Source organism: Myxine glutinosa, chromosome 5 (genome assembly GCF_964187855.1).
Source record: "Myxine glutinosa chromosome 5, kmMyxGlut1.1, whole genome shotgun sequence".
Taxonomy (NCBI): Eukaryota; Metazoa; Chordata; class Myxini; order Myxiniformes; family Myxinidae; genus Myxine; species Myxine glutinosa.
In genome coordinates, this window is record NC_136265.1 from 67,061,786 (window position 1) to 67,081,943 (window position 20,158).

At 45.5% G+C, this 20,158-nt stretch overlaps 1 protein-coding gene across 1 annotated transcript in view; it reads left to right on the top strand.

Moving 5' to 3' along the window:
* LOC144892114 (uncharacterized) overlaps positions 1 to 20,158 on the top strand; it is a 141,183-nt gene that overhangs the window by 81,277 nt on the left and 39,748 nt on the right. Inside the window, exon 4 of the mRNA XM_078777330.1 lies at positions 6,488 to 6,886. Within this exon, the coding sequence (XP_078633456.1) occupies positions 6,488 to 6,886 (399 nt within the window). The remainder of the gene's footprint in view (positions 1 to 6,487; positions 6,887 to 20,158) is intronic.

Consider the following 20,158-nt stretch of genomic DNA (forward strand, 5'->3'; position numbering starts at 1 on the left):
TCGTATAATTAAAATGGGTTTATTAAAAGGGAATACGGGGATAAGGGTAGATGACATGCTACAGTAATGAGAGAGTGCATAGAAAACGATACACCCCGCAGCAATCAAGTTGATGCTTCAATTTTAATAGAATATTGATTTTAAACATCGGGAAAAAAATCCAAGCAAAGAGAGTGGAGACCGATTCAACCTTTCTTTTCCAAAACATTCCACCACTATTTCGATGAAACTTGACCACAACCTTCATCACCTGTGAAGTACCAAAGTTTGTTCACGGCACGAAGAAAATAGAAGTCTAAGAGGGTCTACCGGGATCAAAGTGAGTCCAGGTTTGACCCCACCAAAAGAGGTATTTGCTTTCTTCTCTGAAACTAAACATACAATTTCTATGAAACTTGACCACAACCTTCACGTCCAGTGATGTACCAAAGTATGTTCACGGCATTGAAAAAAAATCTGCCCCTTTGGGGGGGTCGATTGCCCCCCAAAATAGGTATTTGCTTTCAAAGTAGGCATTTCATGCTCCTTCCCCTTCCTCTTACAATCCCTCCTGCCATCTCTGTCTTCACCTTCAAGCATGCACATAGCTCCCCTCACTGTAATCTCTTCTGCCACTTGTTGCCTTGCCTGAGATGTTATCTCTTCCATTCTATCTTTATCTAGATATCTTTAATTGTTGAAAAGACCTTCTCACATTATCAAGGGGGACTGTCTCCGCCCTCGTGCCAGTTTTTTTCAGCTCGTTCCTGAACCGTTCACCCTTACCTTTACTCCCCCATGCTTCATGTATGGAAATTGGAATACATCCTGCATTGGAGGATTATCTCCTTCACCTCAACACTCCTGGTTTCCGTTTGTAGTTTTCTCCTCTGGAGTATTGTCTTTGATGGTGGTGAGACAGTCAGCACTTTGGAAGCTTCTTGCTGTGGTGCGTAATCATGTGTCTTCCCAAAGTGATCTATTTCCTCGCTTGAGAAGGTACAGTTATTATTTTTTACAGCGCACTTCCCTGCTGCTCAGACTGGCTGCACAGGCATAGGGTTTCCCCTATAGGAGTCCTGCGACTCTTTGCTTGAGATACTTTTCTTCTTTTTATCAACACAAGATGTTCCATCGTTTCCCTGTGCCCATCTTCATTACCTCCTCCCATTCCACTGAAGGCCCCTCCCCCTGTGACCCACAGTGCAGCCCACCCAAGAGTCTAGACCGTGCATGAGTTTCTCAGCATTGAAATCCGCTTGCTTCACTCCCACCCCCATTGCCAGGACCCACATCTGCCGTCGGCGTCGGCACCCCAACATTTCTCGGCACCTCGATGAATGTATCACCACGGTCTGCCCCATAGTGCCGCCAGACCCGCCCATCACAGAGACGCGCAGACCACGCGTCATTCCCCATCTCCATTCTCCCGTGGGTACCCCAGCCACGGCCCCGCCACTCCCACCCTCCCCCGGACCCCACCCCTGGCACCCGGAATGCCCCTCGGTTCATCGGAGCCACGCCTGCCCACAAAGCCCTGTCTCAATCCAGGTCCAGTCCAGTTCCAATCCAGTTCCAATAACCAGTTCATTTCCGGTGCGACCGGGCCGAGTATCGGCCTGGCCTTGGCCGAAGCCGTTGATTCCACCGTAGCACGCTAATGCGTAGGCTCGCGCGTCCCTGGTCCGCCGGGGCTCCGCGGGTGTCCTACCATGCCCACGTCGCCATGGCTCATTGAATAAGAGAGTCAGACGTGGTGCCCGGGGATGGAGTTCGCTGTCTAAACATGGTAGCGCTAGGCCAGTGGGACCGCCGCGACCCACGTGCACTCACAAGTTGTTATGCGCATGGGCGGCAGTATCACACTGGGGCGCCCAAACGTTCCCCGGCTAAAGTTCATCCTGGAAGCGCCCGCATTGTGCGGACAAACCAAGTCAAGGGCCACGTGGTCAGGAGAACCTCGTCCCTTCCGGTCACACTGTGCCTATCGGCCGGCCTTGAAGACCGAAATTGTGACGGTGTCACCCGAAAAAAATCCAGTGTCAGCAATGGCTCGCATGCATTCACCCCTCCGTCCCCTCCGCTCCGCACGGGTGGGAGGCCAGAAGCAAACAGACAATGCAGAAATGGTGAATGCTAAAGGGTGAAACCAATAAATTCCACATTCCTGTAGCACCTTGAGTCACACGTCAGACATGGACAACAAGTTCGTGAAGTACTTCCATGAAAAACGTACCCGTTCGCAAACAAACGGGTACGTTTTTCCATACCCCGTCAATGGTGATTCCAATCATCAATTGATACTTCAACAAAATACTGTTTTAAATGAATATATGAATGAATGATCGTTGTAAGGCCATTTTCCCTGCTAGAGCGGGGGTTAGCCTTGCGGGCCCCATGACAATCATGGTTCCCTGTTTGAGGCAATGTTTTTATGGCCGGATGCCCTTCCTGGCGCCAACCCTTGGTCGCCTCTTACGATGCGCAGGGATACGGTGTACCTATTCTAAACCGGGGTACACACCGTGATCATTCATCCCAGCAAGCTGGTGCTCAATTTGCCGACCTGGGAAGGATGACAGGCTGAGTCAACCCCCCTGGCGTTAATTCAGCGATCGACCGGGATTCAAACCCAGGATCCTGGGATCCCAAGCCGGCACCCTAACCGCTAAGCCAACACCAGGCCTATTGGTTAAATGATGGTTGTATTTGGATATTATCAAACCCGTGCATTTGCCATCATCTGTCCACTTCCGCATTGCGGCAGGATCTAAATTCTCATCAAAATCTAAACAGTAGTTATAGAATTTCAATAAAAACCATCGTGTTTGTCGTGAAAAACCATCGTGAAATATTATTCCATCGTGTTTGGAAAAACTGGAAAATTGGAAAACCAATAAAGCCTATTATACTCCAGGGGGTCCCAGGATTACCCACCAAAAATATCGTTGCGATCGGTTCAGCCATTTTTGCGGTACCTGGGAACAGACGGACGGACATTTGGTGAATTATACTAAGATTATTAGCAGCTTTTCGTGAGCATTCACGCTCATCCTTCCCCTTCCTCTCACAGTCCCTCCCATCCACCTCCACACCCTCGCCTCTGGCATCCGGAGTTTCCCGCGGTTCATCGGAGTCATGTCTATTCACAAAGCCCCGTCTCGATCTATCACACCCGGTGTGGGCAGTGCTTCCCGTACATTCATTTTTTTGACTTGACTCAAAATCCCTCTCCTTCTCAACATCGACCCCTTCCCCTCTTCAATGAGGGCCCCTCCCCTCTGGAGTCTGCCAGATATCCCACGTAAGGGTTCGGTTCGTATGCGATCCACATGGCAGCATACCTCATTTATCCTTTTGGTGTCCACCTTCAGGGAAGAGGCTCCAGCATCGTGTGAGGTGCCGGCAGTTCGTGTGGCAACGGACCACGTTCGTATTTCTCTTGATGTCCGCTTTTTCCTCGATGTTCACAACAATGGCGTAGGCTCCAAGACAAACTCAACTTGGTGCTTCAGTTTTGTCAGTCACCTTTGTGGCTCTATAACAAGGAAAACTAACAAAATAGGAAAACTGAAGCTGTGTTGGAAATGATGGCCTGCCAGTGCAAACGACTTTGCAAAAAGGGAGAGTGTGGCTGCATAGACAATGGGTTGAAATGTACGCCGATGTGTAAATTACAAACTTGCGAAAACCAGCGAAATGAGGAGGATGAACTGGAGATGACAGTTGATATTGAATCAGATTGCGATGATGATGATGATGATGATGAAGATTGAGAACTCAAAATACTCAGGTTACTTTCCAAGCCCTCAACATTACCTAAAGACATCAAAAATAGAATTTCTGGAAGTTGATATTACTTTTTGTTCATTTTTACTGCTTTGTTTTAGTAGAATAAGTTGTGCTAAAGACGATTTTGGCAGCATCGAAAATTTGTGACCTTTTGTCCTCTGATGACCTGCACATTTAAATAATTTTGCATCATCTAGTGTCATTATGATACAGCGCACATAGACATCCAATTTGACTATTAGATTTTCAATTTTGGTCAATCCACTCAAAAACTACAGTCATTATGGTTTCCCCTACCCCCGAAACCCTGGATTTTAGGTATTTACAAGAAATGGTTCAAAATGAATTGCTCTGAAATAAAATTTTGCAAAAGCAACTCAATAATGTCCCCCTTAGAATCATCTGAAGACCTCTAAAATATGCATTCCAAGTGTTTAAATCACCATTGGGTGATTTGTTACTTTATTCTAGCAACATGACTTGCCCGATGGTCAATTTTGGGCAACCCCTAAAATTGGTGACCTTTTGACCTCTGGTGACCTACATAATGAAATATTTTGCATATATCTTCTTGATTAACATAGAGGGTACATAGACGGACATTATGAGTGGTATATTGTTAAGATTGACCCACCCAGAGCGAAACTACAGTCATTTTAGTTTCCCCTACCCCCAAATTTTGGGCTTCAAATTATAGCGGTAGGGTGATGTTTGAGAGGTGATAACTACCATAAAGCTGCCAATTTCACACTGCTATCACCTCAATTCATCATCTCTAGGCCCTAAACTATGAAAAAAACAGTGAGGCTTTGCCACCAGAGATGGTACCGATGGGTCAAATTTTCAGGTGTGGCCCGGCAGACCTCAAAAAAAAAAAAATTAAGCATGACCCCTTTCATAAGATCATTCAATGAAGACATCCTCGGCTTATTGGGATGTTTCCTTTTGTCTTGCGTGCGTAGCGGAAAGTGGGGTGACACAATTGGTTCACTCAATCTGTCTGACAAATGTCACTGTCAGTCTGTGTTTGAGGAACGACATACTTTCCTTTTAATTTCATATTTTGAATATCGTTCAACACTAATCGGAATATGAACGTGTGACAGGGGTCACGCTTAAAAAATAAAATAAAGCATGACCCCTGTCATAAGATCATTCAATGAAGATATCCTCGGCTTATTGGGACGTTTCCTTTTGTCTTGCGTGCGTAGCGGAAAGTGGGGTGACACAATTGGTTCACTCAATCTGTCTGACAAATGTCACTGTCAGTCTGTGTTTGAGGAACAACATACTTTCCTTTTAATTTCATATTTTGAATATCGTTCAACACTAATCGGAATATGAACGTGCAGCTTGGGAGTGTGTTGGCTCTAAATTTGATGGAGTCTCGTCTTGAGCGTGCATTCACACTTGCTATATAGGAATTACTTCAGCCTGTCTGTTCGTCTGCCAATCAAACAAAATTTAAAATCCTTCCAAACAAGAAACGTACTGTTTTTAAGGACATCATGAAGGACACAAACTACGGGCATGAATAACTAGTTTGACGTGTTAAATGAGGTGGTGTAAAAGAGGGTACATCCATGGCGGTAAATTTCTGATTCAATGGCTTGTTGTTGGGTTTTTTTAAATCTTGTTGCTGTCACTCTATCAACAAAGCCGTACATCAGCCAGCATGTTGTTGTTGTTGCATACCCCAGACAGTTCAGTTCTGTGTGTTGAACAAGCATGGAGACAGTTGATGATCTCGTAATAGCGACCCATAGATCCCCCAAATATAGGATGGTGTACCCCCACCTTCACAAATTCAGGGCCACCACAGAGGAGGAAAGGAGAGTGGGAGAGATTTTAGTGGCAATCTTGGATTTTGCCAGCCTTCTTGGGATTTGGACATTTACTTTAAATATAAATATTATTTTCTGGTAAAAATGTATTCCCTGACATCCATTAATTATAAAATGTATGAAAAAACACATGAACCACGTCTGGTACGTTAGGGCCAATTTATATTCTGGCGACAGCTATATTGGTTTATGGCACGGAGCCAGAAAAGTCAGCAATCCTGAAAGGATAACTACCACCCATTTTGTTCAGCACCCTTCATTTACATAGAAACCACCTCTAAATCTCAAAGCATTCTTGTCACGGGACCTTAAACATTGATCCTTTACTTTCGGTTCCGCCTCATGGCAGAAAAGAATAGACAAAGGGCCAGTTTTCAATGGTAATGGAGTACTATTCATTGTGCTTTTTTAAATGATGATGTTTCACAGCAATTGTGATTTATTGATGGTTTTTTGAATTGTCTTTGCCGAGAATCAATTGAAATTGGTTTTTTATTCCAAGTCAAGTTCGCAATTGTTTGACAGTGAAGTTTCATTCAATCAGAACATGACACAGACTTCTTATCAGGAAGTCAACAACAATAGCAGTGTATTTACTAAGAACAATTGTAGTTCGACATTCAAGAAAATTGAAAGGAACGAGAAGCTGTACAAGTGTTCTGTTTGCAAGAAAACATTTATCTCATTAAAGGCTTTAAAGAGATGTCAAGCAACACACAGACGGGCGACGCCATACAAGTGCAATGTGTGCAGCAAGGAATTGTCTTGGTTATCAACATTGAAATGTCATCAAGTAAAACACACAGGAGAGAAACCTCATAAATGTCCTGTGTGTAGCAAGGATTTCACTCGTTCATCACATTTACAAACACATCAAAGAACACACACAGGAGAAAAGCCTTATAAATGTCCTGTGTGCAGCAAGGATTTTGCTCGTTCATCACATTTACAAACACATCAAAGAACACACACAGGAGAAAAGCCTTATAAATGTCCTGTGTGCAGCAAGGATTTCACTCGTTCATCAGATTTACAAACACATCGAAAGTTACACACAGGAGAAAAGCCTTATAAATGTCCTGTGTGCAGCAAGGATTTTGCTCGTTCATCACATTTACAAACACATCAAAGAACACACACAGGAGAAAAGCCTTATAAATGTCCTGTGTGCAGCAAGGATTTTGCTCATCCATCACATTTACAAACACATCAAAGAACACACACAGGAGAGAAGCCTTATAAATGTCCTGTGTGCAGCAAGGATTTTGCTCGTTCATCACATTTACAAATACATCAAAGAACTCACACACGACAGAAGCCTTATAAATGTCCTGTGTGCAGCAAGGATTTTGCTTGTTCATCATCTATCTATAATTCCAGTAATCTCTGTGTGTTTGTTTGTCTGTGACCGCTGTTTCTCGACAACCACGGGTCCGATATACTTTAAACTTGCCAGGTATATTGCTGGGGACCCGAGGATGTGCCTTTTCAAGGTTTCATATTAATCGGACAAGTAGTTACCGAGCTATGTCCAAAAAACGATTCAACCAATCAGAGAGCAGCGAGCTATCGCGTGTGCCGAACGTGGCGAACACACTCTGCCTCGGATGGCACATTTGAGAGCGTATTCATTTATTTCACGTTTGCAAACTATGTTGGCGCTATGTTGGCGTTAAACTATGTTTTAAAACTAATAATAAAACTAATAAAAACTAATTTGCGATTCATCGTAACTGCGATATACGACCTTCCGGAGCTCCTCTGCTCCTGTGAGAGCGTGCGCCATTACGGATAGTACGGGTACGTGCATGCCATTTGTTGGCGTTAAACTATGTTTTAAAACTAATTAAACGGACAAATTTCATGTCATGTTTCATGTAAATAGAGGGGGGGGGGGCGATTGTCACTGTACTCGCAAGCCGTTCGCCGTTCGCTTTGGCGTTGCGAATGGACCAAAACATTTCATGGACCAAACCATTTCATGTAAAGCGTTCGCCGTTCGCTTTGGCGTTGCGAATGGACCAAAACATTTCATGGACCAAACCATTTCATGTAAATAGAGGGGGGGATATAATTTTAGATATAGATATAGTACGGGCATGCCCTAGTCTACCTATAATTCCAGTAATCTCTGTATGTCTGTGACCGCTGTTTCTCGACAACCACGGGTCCGATATACTTTAAACTTGCCAGGTATATTGCTGGGGACCCGAGGATGTGCCTTTTCAAGGTTTCATATTAATCGGAGAAGTAGTTACCGAGCTATGTCCAAAAAACGATTCAACCAATCAGAGAGCAGCGAGCTATCACGTGTGCCGAACGTGGCGAACAGACTCTGCCTCGGACGGCACATTTGAGAGCGTATTCATTTATTTCACGTTGGCAAACTATGTTGCCGCTATGTTGGCGTTAAACTATGTTTTAAAACTAATTAAAACTAATTTGCGATTCTTTCGCTTTCCTGCACGTTTGTGCATGCTATGGCGATTTCTTTACCAAACTCCGCAAGCCGTTCGCTTTGGACCAAACCATTTCATGTAAATAGAGGGGGGGGGATTGTCACCGTACTCGCAAGCCGTTCGCTTTGGACCAAACCATTTCATGTAAATAGAGGGGGGGGGGGATATAATTTTAGATATAGATATAGTACGGGCATGCCCTAGTATTTACAAAGACATCAAAGAACACACACAGGAGAGAAGCCTTATGAATGTCCTGTGTGCAGCAAGGATTTCACTCATTCATCAAAGTTACAAACACATCAAAGAATACACACAGGAGACCAGTACAGCCTCATAAATGTCCTGTGTGCAGCAAGGATTTTGCTTGTTGATCAAATTTACAAACACATCAAAGAACACACACAGGAGAGAAGCCTTATAAATGTCCTGTGTGTAGCAAGGATTTTGCTTGTTGATCAAATTTACAAACACATCAAAGAACACACACAGGAGAGAAGCCTTATGAATGTCCTGTGTGCAGCAAGGATTTCACTCATTCATCAAAGTTACAAACGCATCAAAGAATACACACAGGAGACCAGTACAGCCTCATAAATGTCCTGTGTGCAGCAAGGATTTTGCTCATTCATCACATTTACAAACACATCAAAGAACTCGCACAGGAGAGAAGCCTGACAAATGTCCTGTGTGCAGCAAGGATTTTGCTCGTTCATCACATTTACAAACGCATCAAAGAACTCACACAGGAGAGAAGCCTTATAAATGTCCTGTGTGCAGCAAGGGTTTTGCTCATTCATCAGATTTACAAACACATCAAAGAACACACACAGGAGAGAAGCCTTATAAATGTCCTGAGTGCAGCAAGGATTTTGCTCGTTCATCAGATTTACAAACGCATCAAAGAACACACACGGAAGAGAAGCCTTATAAATGTTCTGAAGGTTCTGTTGTTGTGAATGAATGTATTAACTCCGCCATTTAACTGAACGCATTAAGCTCGTTTGGTCATCCGTGTTACCCTGTGGTGTTCACCAAGGGTAGTCACGCAACAACTGGTGTCAGGAGAATGGGATTCAAACCACGTGTACACTCGGTGTCCGAAGGTTGTAAGTTCGACACCCGCTGGGTGCAAATTGCGCTCGGCTTTCGGAATTAAAAAATTGTCATGATTGTCTTTCTCTTGTCAAGCGGGAGGTAATCGTAGTACCAGGGTGTCCAAATTTTATAGTCGATTGAGGTGCGAGATGCAACATCGCGTTCCCAAGAAATTTAACCCTTGGTTGCAGTGATTGGGCCTCGGAGGCCCCCCCCCCCCCCCGGTGAGATGGCACCAAGCCCACAGGTGAACCACTCATAGTCGGCCCCTGTGGGCCATAAATAAAAAACGGACACGTTTTGTGCATTTTTTTTATTTCCACCAAATAGCCCGCAAAAACAAGAAGAAGAAGAATGACAACATCAGGAAGAACAACGGCCAGCAGAGGGAGCCGAAGAGGAAGACCACCAACAGGGTTTTGTTTTTATTTATAACTATGGTGACTGCACTGACTGGTGCTTTATGGTGCTCTTTATTGGTGCTGGTGCGTCGATGCAGCGCAGGCTGTCTCCCCCCCCCCCCCCCAAAAGAAAAATCACAGGTCCTGGGTTGCAGTGTAAATACAATCAGCGTCACTTGTAAATAATGCTCCCCACCGTACATGTTTAGTTTGAGAACCATTCCGCAATTCGGTTATCCTGTGGGCGTGAATCTGTTAGGCAGGGTGCAATGCAGCAGAGGGACATACTTATTTGTGTTTTAAAACTGTCACACTCAGGGTCAGGTTAATTGTAGAGGGAATTACACCTACGTGCCACACTAAGTTAAGTTTTATAGGCCCGGGCCCTGCCTGGAGGATGAGGGTGCAGTGTTGCGGATTTGAGAATCGTATAATTGTTGTAAATATCACCCTCTGTCAATTGTAAATAGTGTCATGAGTCTTGTAAATACCTCCGTTGTGTAAAGGTCAAAGGTCGTCCCCTTAGTTAATCCATCGCATGCACGTAGAAAATCATATACCCTTCTAAATAGTTATTTCCTTATTATGTGTATTAGCTTAAGGCTCTGTTTCCCACTAGTTGACTCTGCATTGCACCAAATGACATAAGATAGTTCCATTTTTAAGTTTCCCCCAATCCTCTCTCCGAAGTGTCATTGCATTGGGCGGTTTTCTTCACCCCAAACTCCATTACGCACGTGGTCAAGCCTCGGAGAAGAAGGGGGAGGAGCTACATTACGGGCGTGGCCCGCACCTCGTCTTCAGAGGGTGGAGCCAGGAAAGCCCTTGCGCCCAACCAGGACTCGGTGGGCACGGCTTGGTAAGGTGTGGCCATGGCTTGGTAGGGCGTGGTTATATAACCAGTCGCCCGGAGCCTCTCACCCGCAGTCTCCCGGAGCCCAGTTGAGTCCAGTCCTAGTTAAGGAGGAGCTGTGAGTCCAGTTGGAGCAGATAACCGAGGAAGCCCCCACAGCAGATGAGTAAGGAATCCACCGCAGCTGAATCCACCGCAGCTGGATGGAGTTGAGCTTTAACGGCGGTTCGATCCGCGGCCGTGAAGCAACGCCGCCGTGCGAACGGAAGTGTGGAGAGTCGGCGGCTGCTCACTCCCGGCCCGGCCATTCTCTTGCGTCCAGCTGAACCTTCCAGCCCTGTGGTCCCACCTCCTCATCCGTCCAGCCATCCACCTCCTGCCATTCCGGTCATCATCCCCGTGTAAGTCTGACTGTCGTCTGTTTGTCCGTGTTGTCCCAGGGAATAAGTAAGACTGTATAGGTAAGCTAGTATTGCACTGTGTCTGCTGCTTCTGTCATTATTTTTGTATTTTCCTTCTCCTTGGTTTCTTTGGTCTTGTAAATATTGGTAATAAATCCCTGTTCTTCCTTACTCTGCCTTCTTTTCTTCACATCCGTTCGTCCTTGTCTTTTCCATCATTGAATACCTGTGGCACGATTTGGCCAACGAATAAGAATCGGTCTAGTTTTTGTTAATGGTTCGAGCCGCGGCTGCTAATTCGCTCGGCAAATAACATCTTGTCCGCGGTCTCGAACGAGGTTGCTCACCTGCCTCTCTGGAGGGAGCTGGACAGCTTCAGGACTCACGTCGGTCAGTCACAGATAAGGGGATTAGTCCCCCCTTGGTAAGGGGAAAAGGGGCCGACGGTGAGATCCGCAATATATTGTTACGGAATATTATATATATTGTTACGGAACCCAACGTTGGCCTCTTTCCCCCTTATCGAGGGGGGATTAATCCCCTCGTCTATGACTGACCGACGTGGTCCCGAGGGTATGACGTCACGCCCGGTCAGCACTGGGTAGGGTATTAGGCCCAACCGTCCTATGACCTAAATACCAGCGCCTCCCGGTACGCAAGGAAACACCTCCCCGCTCACGGCCACAGCGTAATAGATTGGTTGCGCCGAGCGAAGCGAACTGCGGCGTGAGCCGTTTATCGAAGGGGCTAAACCCGGTTCATATGCGTCGGCCGAATCGCGCCACGTATACTCAATTTGGAAACCTCTAAAGCGACCGAATGTGAAGAAGAAGACAAAGTAGGAAGAACAGGGATTTATTATTATTTACACACAACTCAAGGAAGAAAAGCAATCAAAGTAATATACAAGGAAATGGAAGAATCAGAAGGACACAGTGCAAATACTAGCTTATACTATACAGTCTTACTTAACCCCAGGGACAAGACGCACAAAACAAACTCACGTACACGAATGGGGAATTGCAGAGTGGATTGGCTGGAGGGAGAGGAAGGTAGAACCACAAGCCTGGAAGGTTGAGCAGGGCGCACAGCAAGCAGGTCCTTTCCGGGCTGGGAGCGAGCAGGGCGGCGGCAGCACACGTGTCTTGGTCGTTCCACGCGGCAGGGCTCGTTCTTGCCTTGACACTCCTCGGGCTCTTTCGGTCATCTGCTCCGGTCCTCTCGTTCTCTCCTTGCGCGATCGTCGCACGCTTCTCTCATACCTCAAACGCAGGTGTGACACGCCCCCCTCTCTTTGGGTACCGCCCTCCCCCGTGCTCTGTTTCGTTGCCTTATATGGCAATGCCACGGTCTTGCTACCTTATTTGGGCATGGGGCTGAACAGCCCGCCCCTCGTGGCGAGCCACGGGCTTGTATCCTTATTTGGGCATGGGGCTGAACAGCCCTGCCCCTCGTGGCGCGCCCTGGGCTTGCCTCTTCCCGACGACCCCGCCCTTCCTGTCCAACAGAGCACGGAGCACATATTCATCATAACAGCGAACGCCGCTCCCAAAGCCAGGCCAGTTGAGGGGGCGCGCACCCCACGCTTGTTAAGCTTCGTTACCCAGAGAGGGAGAGTTCGGCTGGGAAATGTCATTATTGAAGGGGAGCTATCGTTATTTGATTCGGTGCAATGGAGTGTCAATTACTGGGCAACAGAGTCTTAAACTGGAACACATAATAAGGCAATAACTATTTAGAGGTTCTAAGATTGGTAGGTGTATGCGATGAATTAACTAATGGGGACGACCTTTGACCTTTACCATTATGGGGGTACTTACACAGATTCACCACATTTACAGAGGGTGATATTTACAACAATTATACAGGATTCTCAAATCCGTTACACTGCACCCTCCTTCCTTCAGGCACGTCCCGGGCCTATAAAAATTTAGCTTAGTGTGGCACGTAGGTGTAACTCACTCTACAATTAACCTGACCCTGAGTGCGACAATTTTAAGACACAGATAAGTATGTCCCCCTGCTGCATTGCACCCTATCTAACAGATTTACGCCCACAGCTAACCGAATTGTGGAATTGTCTTCAAACTAAACATGAACGGTGGGGGAGCATTATTTACAGTGACATTATTTTGACTATTTACAAAACACAACCCAGGACCTGTGATTTTTCTTTCAGGGAAACAAAAAGAAATTCCTGTTGGATGGGGAGGAAACAGCATGCATTGCATCGACGCACCAGCACCAATAAACACCAAAGCACCAATCACCAAATGCACCATTCGGTGCAACAGTCACCAGTTAATCATAATAACACACACAAAAAAAACAACTGGTGGTGGTCTTCCTCTTCTCTGCTGGGCCGATGTTCTTCCTGATGTTTTCTCTACTTGCGGCCTATTTGGAAATAAAAGGGCACCAACGCGTCCACTTTTTATTTAGGGCCACAGGGGCCAACTAAGGGTGGTCCACCTGTCTGGCATAGGTGCCACCTTTACCCTGGGCCGCAAGTGAGATTACCTGGCCACCATGGCCGGTCCCCAGCAGAGGTGCCAGGCCCCAAAACGTGGGGTCCATAAAGTGGTGCTTGGCCGCAGAACGGCGGTCCATAAGTGGTGCATCAATGCAAGCATGCTGGTTGCGGGAGTTCGGGTCCACGGACGCGACCTCCCCGCACGCTCCTCTCAGTGCCCAGAGAGCACAGTCCTCGGGTGGGAGACAGGGGAACAGAAGACAGGTGAGTAATGGGTCAGGGCGCAAGGGTACACATCAAACAAGGTAATGCAGAACGAGGTGCGCACGGAGAGCGAAGTGAGAAAGCTCGTCCCTACCGTATGCCCCCCACATGTGACCTACACTACCCCCCCTTGCCCCTCCCCGTATTTACAAAAACCTACACATTTACAAATTTGTCACTACCGTCACGTCTTCCCCATATCTCCCATATACCAAATTCATCACCACAATCCCTCTGACCAAAATTTGCCATCACCAATTCATCATCAATCCTCATAAGGAGGAAGAGATGGAACATCAGCACAATGTCACACTCACGTCATGATGCGTCTCACATTCCAAACATTTGCACAGAAAAATAACAACAACAAACCATGGCATGGTGTGGAGCACCGTCATTACCTCAGGTGAGTGGATGTAGATGGTGCAAGGAGATTTCCATCCTATCTACCTTCTAAATGACATTGACACACTTTACACTACCCGGGGTCTTTCCCGGTGACGATTTTTGTTGAAGATAACGAGGTTGGTCTTAAAGTATTTTAATTACAAATTAGAGGTGCATAGGATTGTGAATCAAACAAAGACAGGTGAAACAAACTCCTATTGAACTTTTTCACAATTTTTTATGCATACTTCCGCATCCGGAAGATGGCGGCCTCCATTGAGTGATTTGGTTTTTGAAATATTTTTTCAAATGCTCGAATCTCATTGGTCCCGGTGTTTGGTGACGATTTTCGTTGAAGATAACCAGGCCCGTGCGGGCCGAGGTTGGTCTTAAAGTATTTTAATTACAAATTAGAGGTGCATAAGATGGTGAATCAAACAAAGACGGATGAAACAAACTCCTATTGAACTTTTTTCAATTTGTTATGCATACTTCCGCATCCGCAAGATGGCGGCCACCATTGAGCGATTTGGTGCGTCAAAGCTTCGAAATTCTCAAGCCAAGGGATCCAGCATAATCTGTTTTTTCAACATAATACGTGTGTTCATTGACAACACCGGCTTCGCCGGCTACTAGTACCCGACTGCAAAGCCGCAATGAGCCGGCGAAGCCAAAGCCTCTTGCCACTATTTTACCCATCACTATGGCAGGTTAGGTAGTTGGTAGTAGGTAGGTGTAGTAGGTACCGTACCTGGTAAGACTTGGTAAAAGAGAAGAGCAGACAGTCCTCCCCAATACCTACATACAATAAATGTCACAAGAAGCTTAAGGAAGTAACTATACGATGTGCTAGCTTAGGGCCTATTTTAAGAAATTTTAACTGGGCTTAACATACGTTTTCACAGTATGTGTGTCGTCTTCTAACTTCAGTCGCTGTCAGGGCTGGTTCTCTCTGGGCACTGCGGCTTCCTCCACCAGAAGAAGTTAGCTTGCAGTAAGATCAGTGCCGACAGACCAGACGATAGCGCCGTTTCAACGGCAATGTGTGACTGTCGTTAATCAAACCGAGCTTTCTTTCTTTATGCAAACCGCTTATACCGGTAGGTGCAGGACAACATCAGAAATCAGACAAACCTACTGAGCATGGGAGCATGGGATTGAAGTCTAATTCGGCTTTTCAGGTCTACCACTAAAGAAGAGAAAAATTTCGAAAATGGTCCAGAGTGGTTTACTTTCCAATTACGTTTCGTGAGAACATTGCTTTTTATCGCGAAAAGAAGGCGATTGACGCTGATAGTGACTTGTAAGTTCTCTTGAACATCCTCAACAACACATATATGCTGGTGCGAACACTCAAAGGTCTTTATCCGCTTTCGAGAAATTTAGCAGTGTACAGTTAAAGTGCAGACTTAAACAGGTAATTGAAACAGTGTAGATTGTAACCTGGTGAATGAGCAGGAGTCACATGACACTTTCTCACGAATTAGCTTGGGTACCCAAGACTTGGGTACATTTATGTCATGGTTAAGCATAAACGTCGTCCTTCATGCCACATCTGATAGGTTAGTGTGGCGATGAAGAATGGAGGCGAAACATTGTTCCTCGTTTTGGCTTTGACCGAGTGACATGGCGTTTTGCAGAATCGAGTCGAAAAACACGCTGTTCAAGTGCTCGTACTTTTTCGCTGTGCAGTAAGCGAGTGACTTGATACGTTTCAGTTCATCAGCTCTAGCCCACGTTGTTGCAGTATTAACAACGATGCACATACGGTCGTCGTTCAACAAGTAGTTAGGATTCCAAGCGAAGTTCGGAATGGTGTCATCGTCACCAGCATATTTTGCACGAGATAATGCGACGAATAGTGCTCCTGGATTGAGACTTTCGAATTTTGCTCTCCCCGGATGAATAACGATATATCTGTTAGGTTCACCAACACCCACAGTAATTCCTTGACAGTGATGAAAAATTGCTGCCCATCCAAGTCTCAGAGGTATTTGCGTACGTTTGCAACAGTTGCAATCAATACGACGCTCAATTGACACGATCGGCACGAGCTTTGGATGATCCTCCAAAAAAGGAGGACCCGTATATTTCGGAATATTAACGATGACGACGTCTGGTAATCCATCTTTTGGTGAACGACCATTTTCGTAAATGATGTCCTCAATATGACCCGTAGCTCCGTTGTAGAGACCGTGCTCAACAGACAAATTGGAAGTAAGACAAACTTTGGCCCCTTTGCAAAGATGCAATAATCGAGGTAAACCTTGGGCCTTGTCACTCTCTGCCACCCTGGCGTGTGGTCCAGTGTTATTTGATGTGATTTTCGCTACAGGCACATCACGATTGGCGGTTTGCAGTTGACGCTTATTGTGCACCCATTCGAGCTCATGGGTAGGAAAAACGAATACAGCATTATCAGCCATGTATAACATTTTTTCCGTCCCATATTTCCGTTTTAGTTCGTCCCATTGGAACGTCCTCCACCATCTTGCTTGCTGTGGAGTTGTCTTGTATTCTCTCAATGACAATAAAGCACTTCAGTTGTGACTTGTCTCCTGCTTGTCTGATTGATTGCCCCAAGACAACAACCTCGTTAAATTCACTGCAAACCATCACCCCATACAACTTTGCAGGACTTTCTACGTCACTCTTGTTTTTGTTAGAAGGAGGCATGTACACCGGTGAATCGCAAACAGGGGGTAGTTGAACTTCGTCTCCGAAAAAGACAACTGCTGGAATACCGCCCCACTACCAATCAGAATTCCATTCGTTTCTCTCATCATTTCCATAGCTAGCCATGAATTCCATCCAACCCAATGTAGTTTTGCCAATCATTGACTTTTCATCTACGCACAACAGCTTGACACCTGTACAATTATTCTGAATAATTTCCACGGTAGTACTAGTTGGCGCAGTCATATCACCGCTTCTGATCCTGTGTTTGATCGGCACTTTTAGAAAGCTATGCAGTGTCATGCCATCAATCAAGTTGGCACTATTTCCAGTCGGGCAGATAACCTTTGCAGCCGAATTTTCCTGAAAAATTTCTCGGACAACTTTTACGAGTACCTTTATCAGATATGATTTGCCTGAACCTGCCGTGCCGGATACGTTCAATCGCAACGGCTTACAGTTGCTAGGACTAGCTTTGTATTTCATCAGACGATCCATCACGATATTGAATGCCAGTCTTTGATCCTCATTCAGTGATCCACATTCCACATCGGGTAATTTCAGCTGAGTGTCATCCTCACAGCAGCTGACTAGACCACTGAGAAAATTTTTACCGAGGTCAGAATATTTTTTGGCAACGCCCCCCCCCACCCCCCATCGTATCCGGGTCCACCATCATCGTAATCGAAGTCGGTTATTCCATCATCAAAGTGTGCATGAGGCTTCACCAAATCGATCCAATCCGGAACATCGAGAGCATCACGATGAACTTCCGGATGATCGTCTTCTGGGTTCATCATGTCGGCGTGATCATTTCCGTCTCCGTCTGATCCCCAGCACTTCTCGTATGCCTCTGCCTGTGCGTAAGGACCTCGGCTTTAATAGAAGCGGGACAGTCGTCTGTCGATAAAAACTGATGGAACGTATACACCCAGCCTACTTCATCAGATATAATGTCTTGCCAACCGGGCCAGTGTAGTATTAGCTGCGCTTGACAGAATTCTTCTGTGAGAGGCCATGTAGCATGGAAATATGTACCGGATATGACAGGTACCTTTCCTTGATTGCACAAAAAAGCATACAATGAACAATTTTCACCCTCTTTAGGTATATCTCGGTACTTGTCAATCATAGTGGATTTTGTAATTACGTTTCCTTTTTTCTTTAGCTGACGGCAGCCCGATAGAGAAACGCTCTGGAAAATGTGACTGGATCGATACAAAGGAAAACCGGATATCTCAAAACATGTCTCCACCGAAGATACATCGCGTCGTACTGCATCCATTAGAAGCTTAGTGCACAGCGTCTTGGCAGATATCTCATCTCCCGTATCAGCTACTGATAAGACGTCTTGTAATAAGTCAACTGCGGCGCCAGTTGAAGGATTTCCTTTACACGCGTATCCGGTTACATATTTTTGAACGGCGACTATATCTTTTAGTGATGGGTTCTTGGGATCACTAGATGTGAAAATCAAAGAAATGTCACCGTTCCCTCGCCAAGCTTGAGCATGATATCGGGAATGTTGAACCATGGTTGGATGATTTCGAGGCATGGACAGACGAACACAATTATTCTTATCAGTCCCGACATGTGGTTTGTCATGAGAAGGCAGGGCAGGCCCTCGGTTATTACCGAAACCCATCCTACATATTCGCAAGTTCGATTGAGCAGAATGCTTCCCCAAGCAATAATCTGAGCATCGATGTAAATGTGTCCTGTTGACGATTTTGATGTGGTCATCTTTTATACTCTGTGCGTCACAACGTTGTTCAGAGAAAAGTTTTTTCAGGAGATTTTTCTCTTCCAGCGGTGCTGGAGCTGTTCCTTCGGGTGGGGGCCAGAGGTCTTTCCTCGGTGCACCAAATTCGTCACTTCCAGCAGGATGGATCGCTGTGAGGGCATAATTCAAATCGGCCCATTCAGCGACAGGGATAGCAGCTTCTACGAAGTAGAATCCACCGGCTAGACTATTGTGAGTGTCGCACTAGGTTCCATGTCGTCTCGCCAACAGAGGCCATGCCAATGAATCATACCGTGACTTTTGGCAAATTCTTGTCTATACCAATAAGTTGTAACCCCAAACACTGGCTTCATAACGTTTTCAAAATAGGACTTAGTTCTTAAATCAAAGTAATGGCGAACTAAATGAGCATTCTCTTGTAGTACCTTGAACAGTGGACTTCCGTTTCCGGTCTTGCTGGTGAGGGTTCGTTTTTTCGCAGCTCCACACGCTCTCCATCGAAATCGAAGTTAAGTAATTGTTCCCATTTTGTATTTTCGTTAAAACTGTATTTATTTTATGGTGTATGTACGTATATTGTCCCGACAAAGATTTTCGGTGCAAATCTTTCATACCTGTATTGAAAATCGTGTTAATTCGTGTCGTCTTGAGGCCTTGTACAGTGTACACTGTACAACCTTGAGGCTTTGTTTTTCTCTCAGCGGTCTGTCGTTTGTGATCCAATAACTTTCGTTCTCTGTTTTCGCAGTCTTTCCACCCCAAAGCCTACTTCCTTATGTAAATCTCAACTCAAAAAAACAACAAAAAAAGACATTACCTTATCTGTGCTCATTCGTTTATTCATTCTTATTCGTTCATTCGTTCTTCGACCATGTGTTTCTCCCCCATTTCCCCAGATAGATTGTCAAATTTCAACTCGTTATTTTATCGTCCATGCAATATTGTTTGATTATAGTTAGTTTTGGTTTGAATTTCCTGTAACTCGTAATTAATTAATCGTGTTCTGCTCCTCGTGTGTGGCCTTGTAGTTGTACCCCTGTCGGTGTTTTGTTAACTTAAGCGTGTTTTGCTTGGCTCTTGGTTTTTTCCCTTCTACCCCAAAATAATACTCTGTCTAACGTTCTAAATCCCCACCCCCCCCCCCCAAAAAAACAAAAACATTTCTTTTCTTTTCTCCACGTGAACTGTTGTCTCATCCTGTATTTTCTGTCCAGGTGTGCTGTTCGCCCCGCCCCCATTATCTCCTTGCCATCCACCGTTTGCCCTGTGCACGTGACTCATGGTGGTCCCTCTCGGCTCTCCCCCCGTTGGTATTTTTGTGCATATAAGATTGTTCACAGTTCTGTTTAAATATTATTTAAATATGTTTAACCTTTCTCCTTCTGTGTTTTATTCAGTGGTATATTACAACACGCTGTTTTTCTTCCTATTTAAAAGGCTTTTCTCAATTTCCTCTCCAACTCATTCCACTTCAAAAAAAAGAAATTCAATATCTTATACGTCTCCCTCACTACATGGTCTAAATTCACATTCATTCCATCCCTCCTCCATCGTTCTGAATCGGATTGCTAACTTGAAAATCACAACAAACCCAATTTGTTATCAATGTTCATCTTTCATTTATCATCCACTTTCTAAACTCCCCTCTTGCCCCTCCCATCCAAATCCCCCCCCCCCTTGCACCTACACTCCTAAACTACTCCCTTGCCCCTCCACTCTTAAACTCCCCCCTTGCCCCTCCACTCCTGATCTCCCCCCTTGCCCTTCCCCTCCTAAACTCCCCCCTT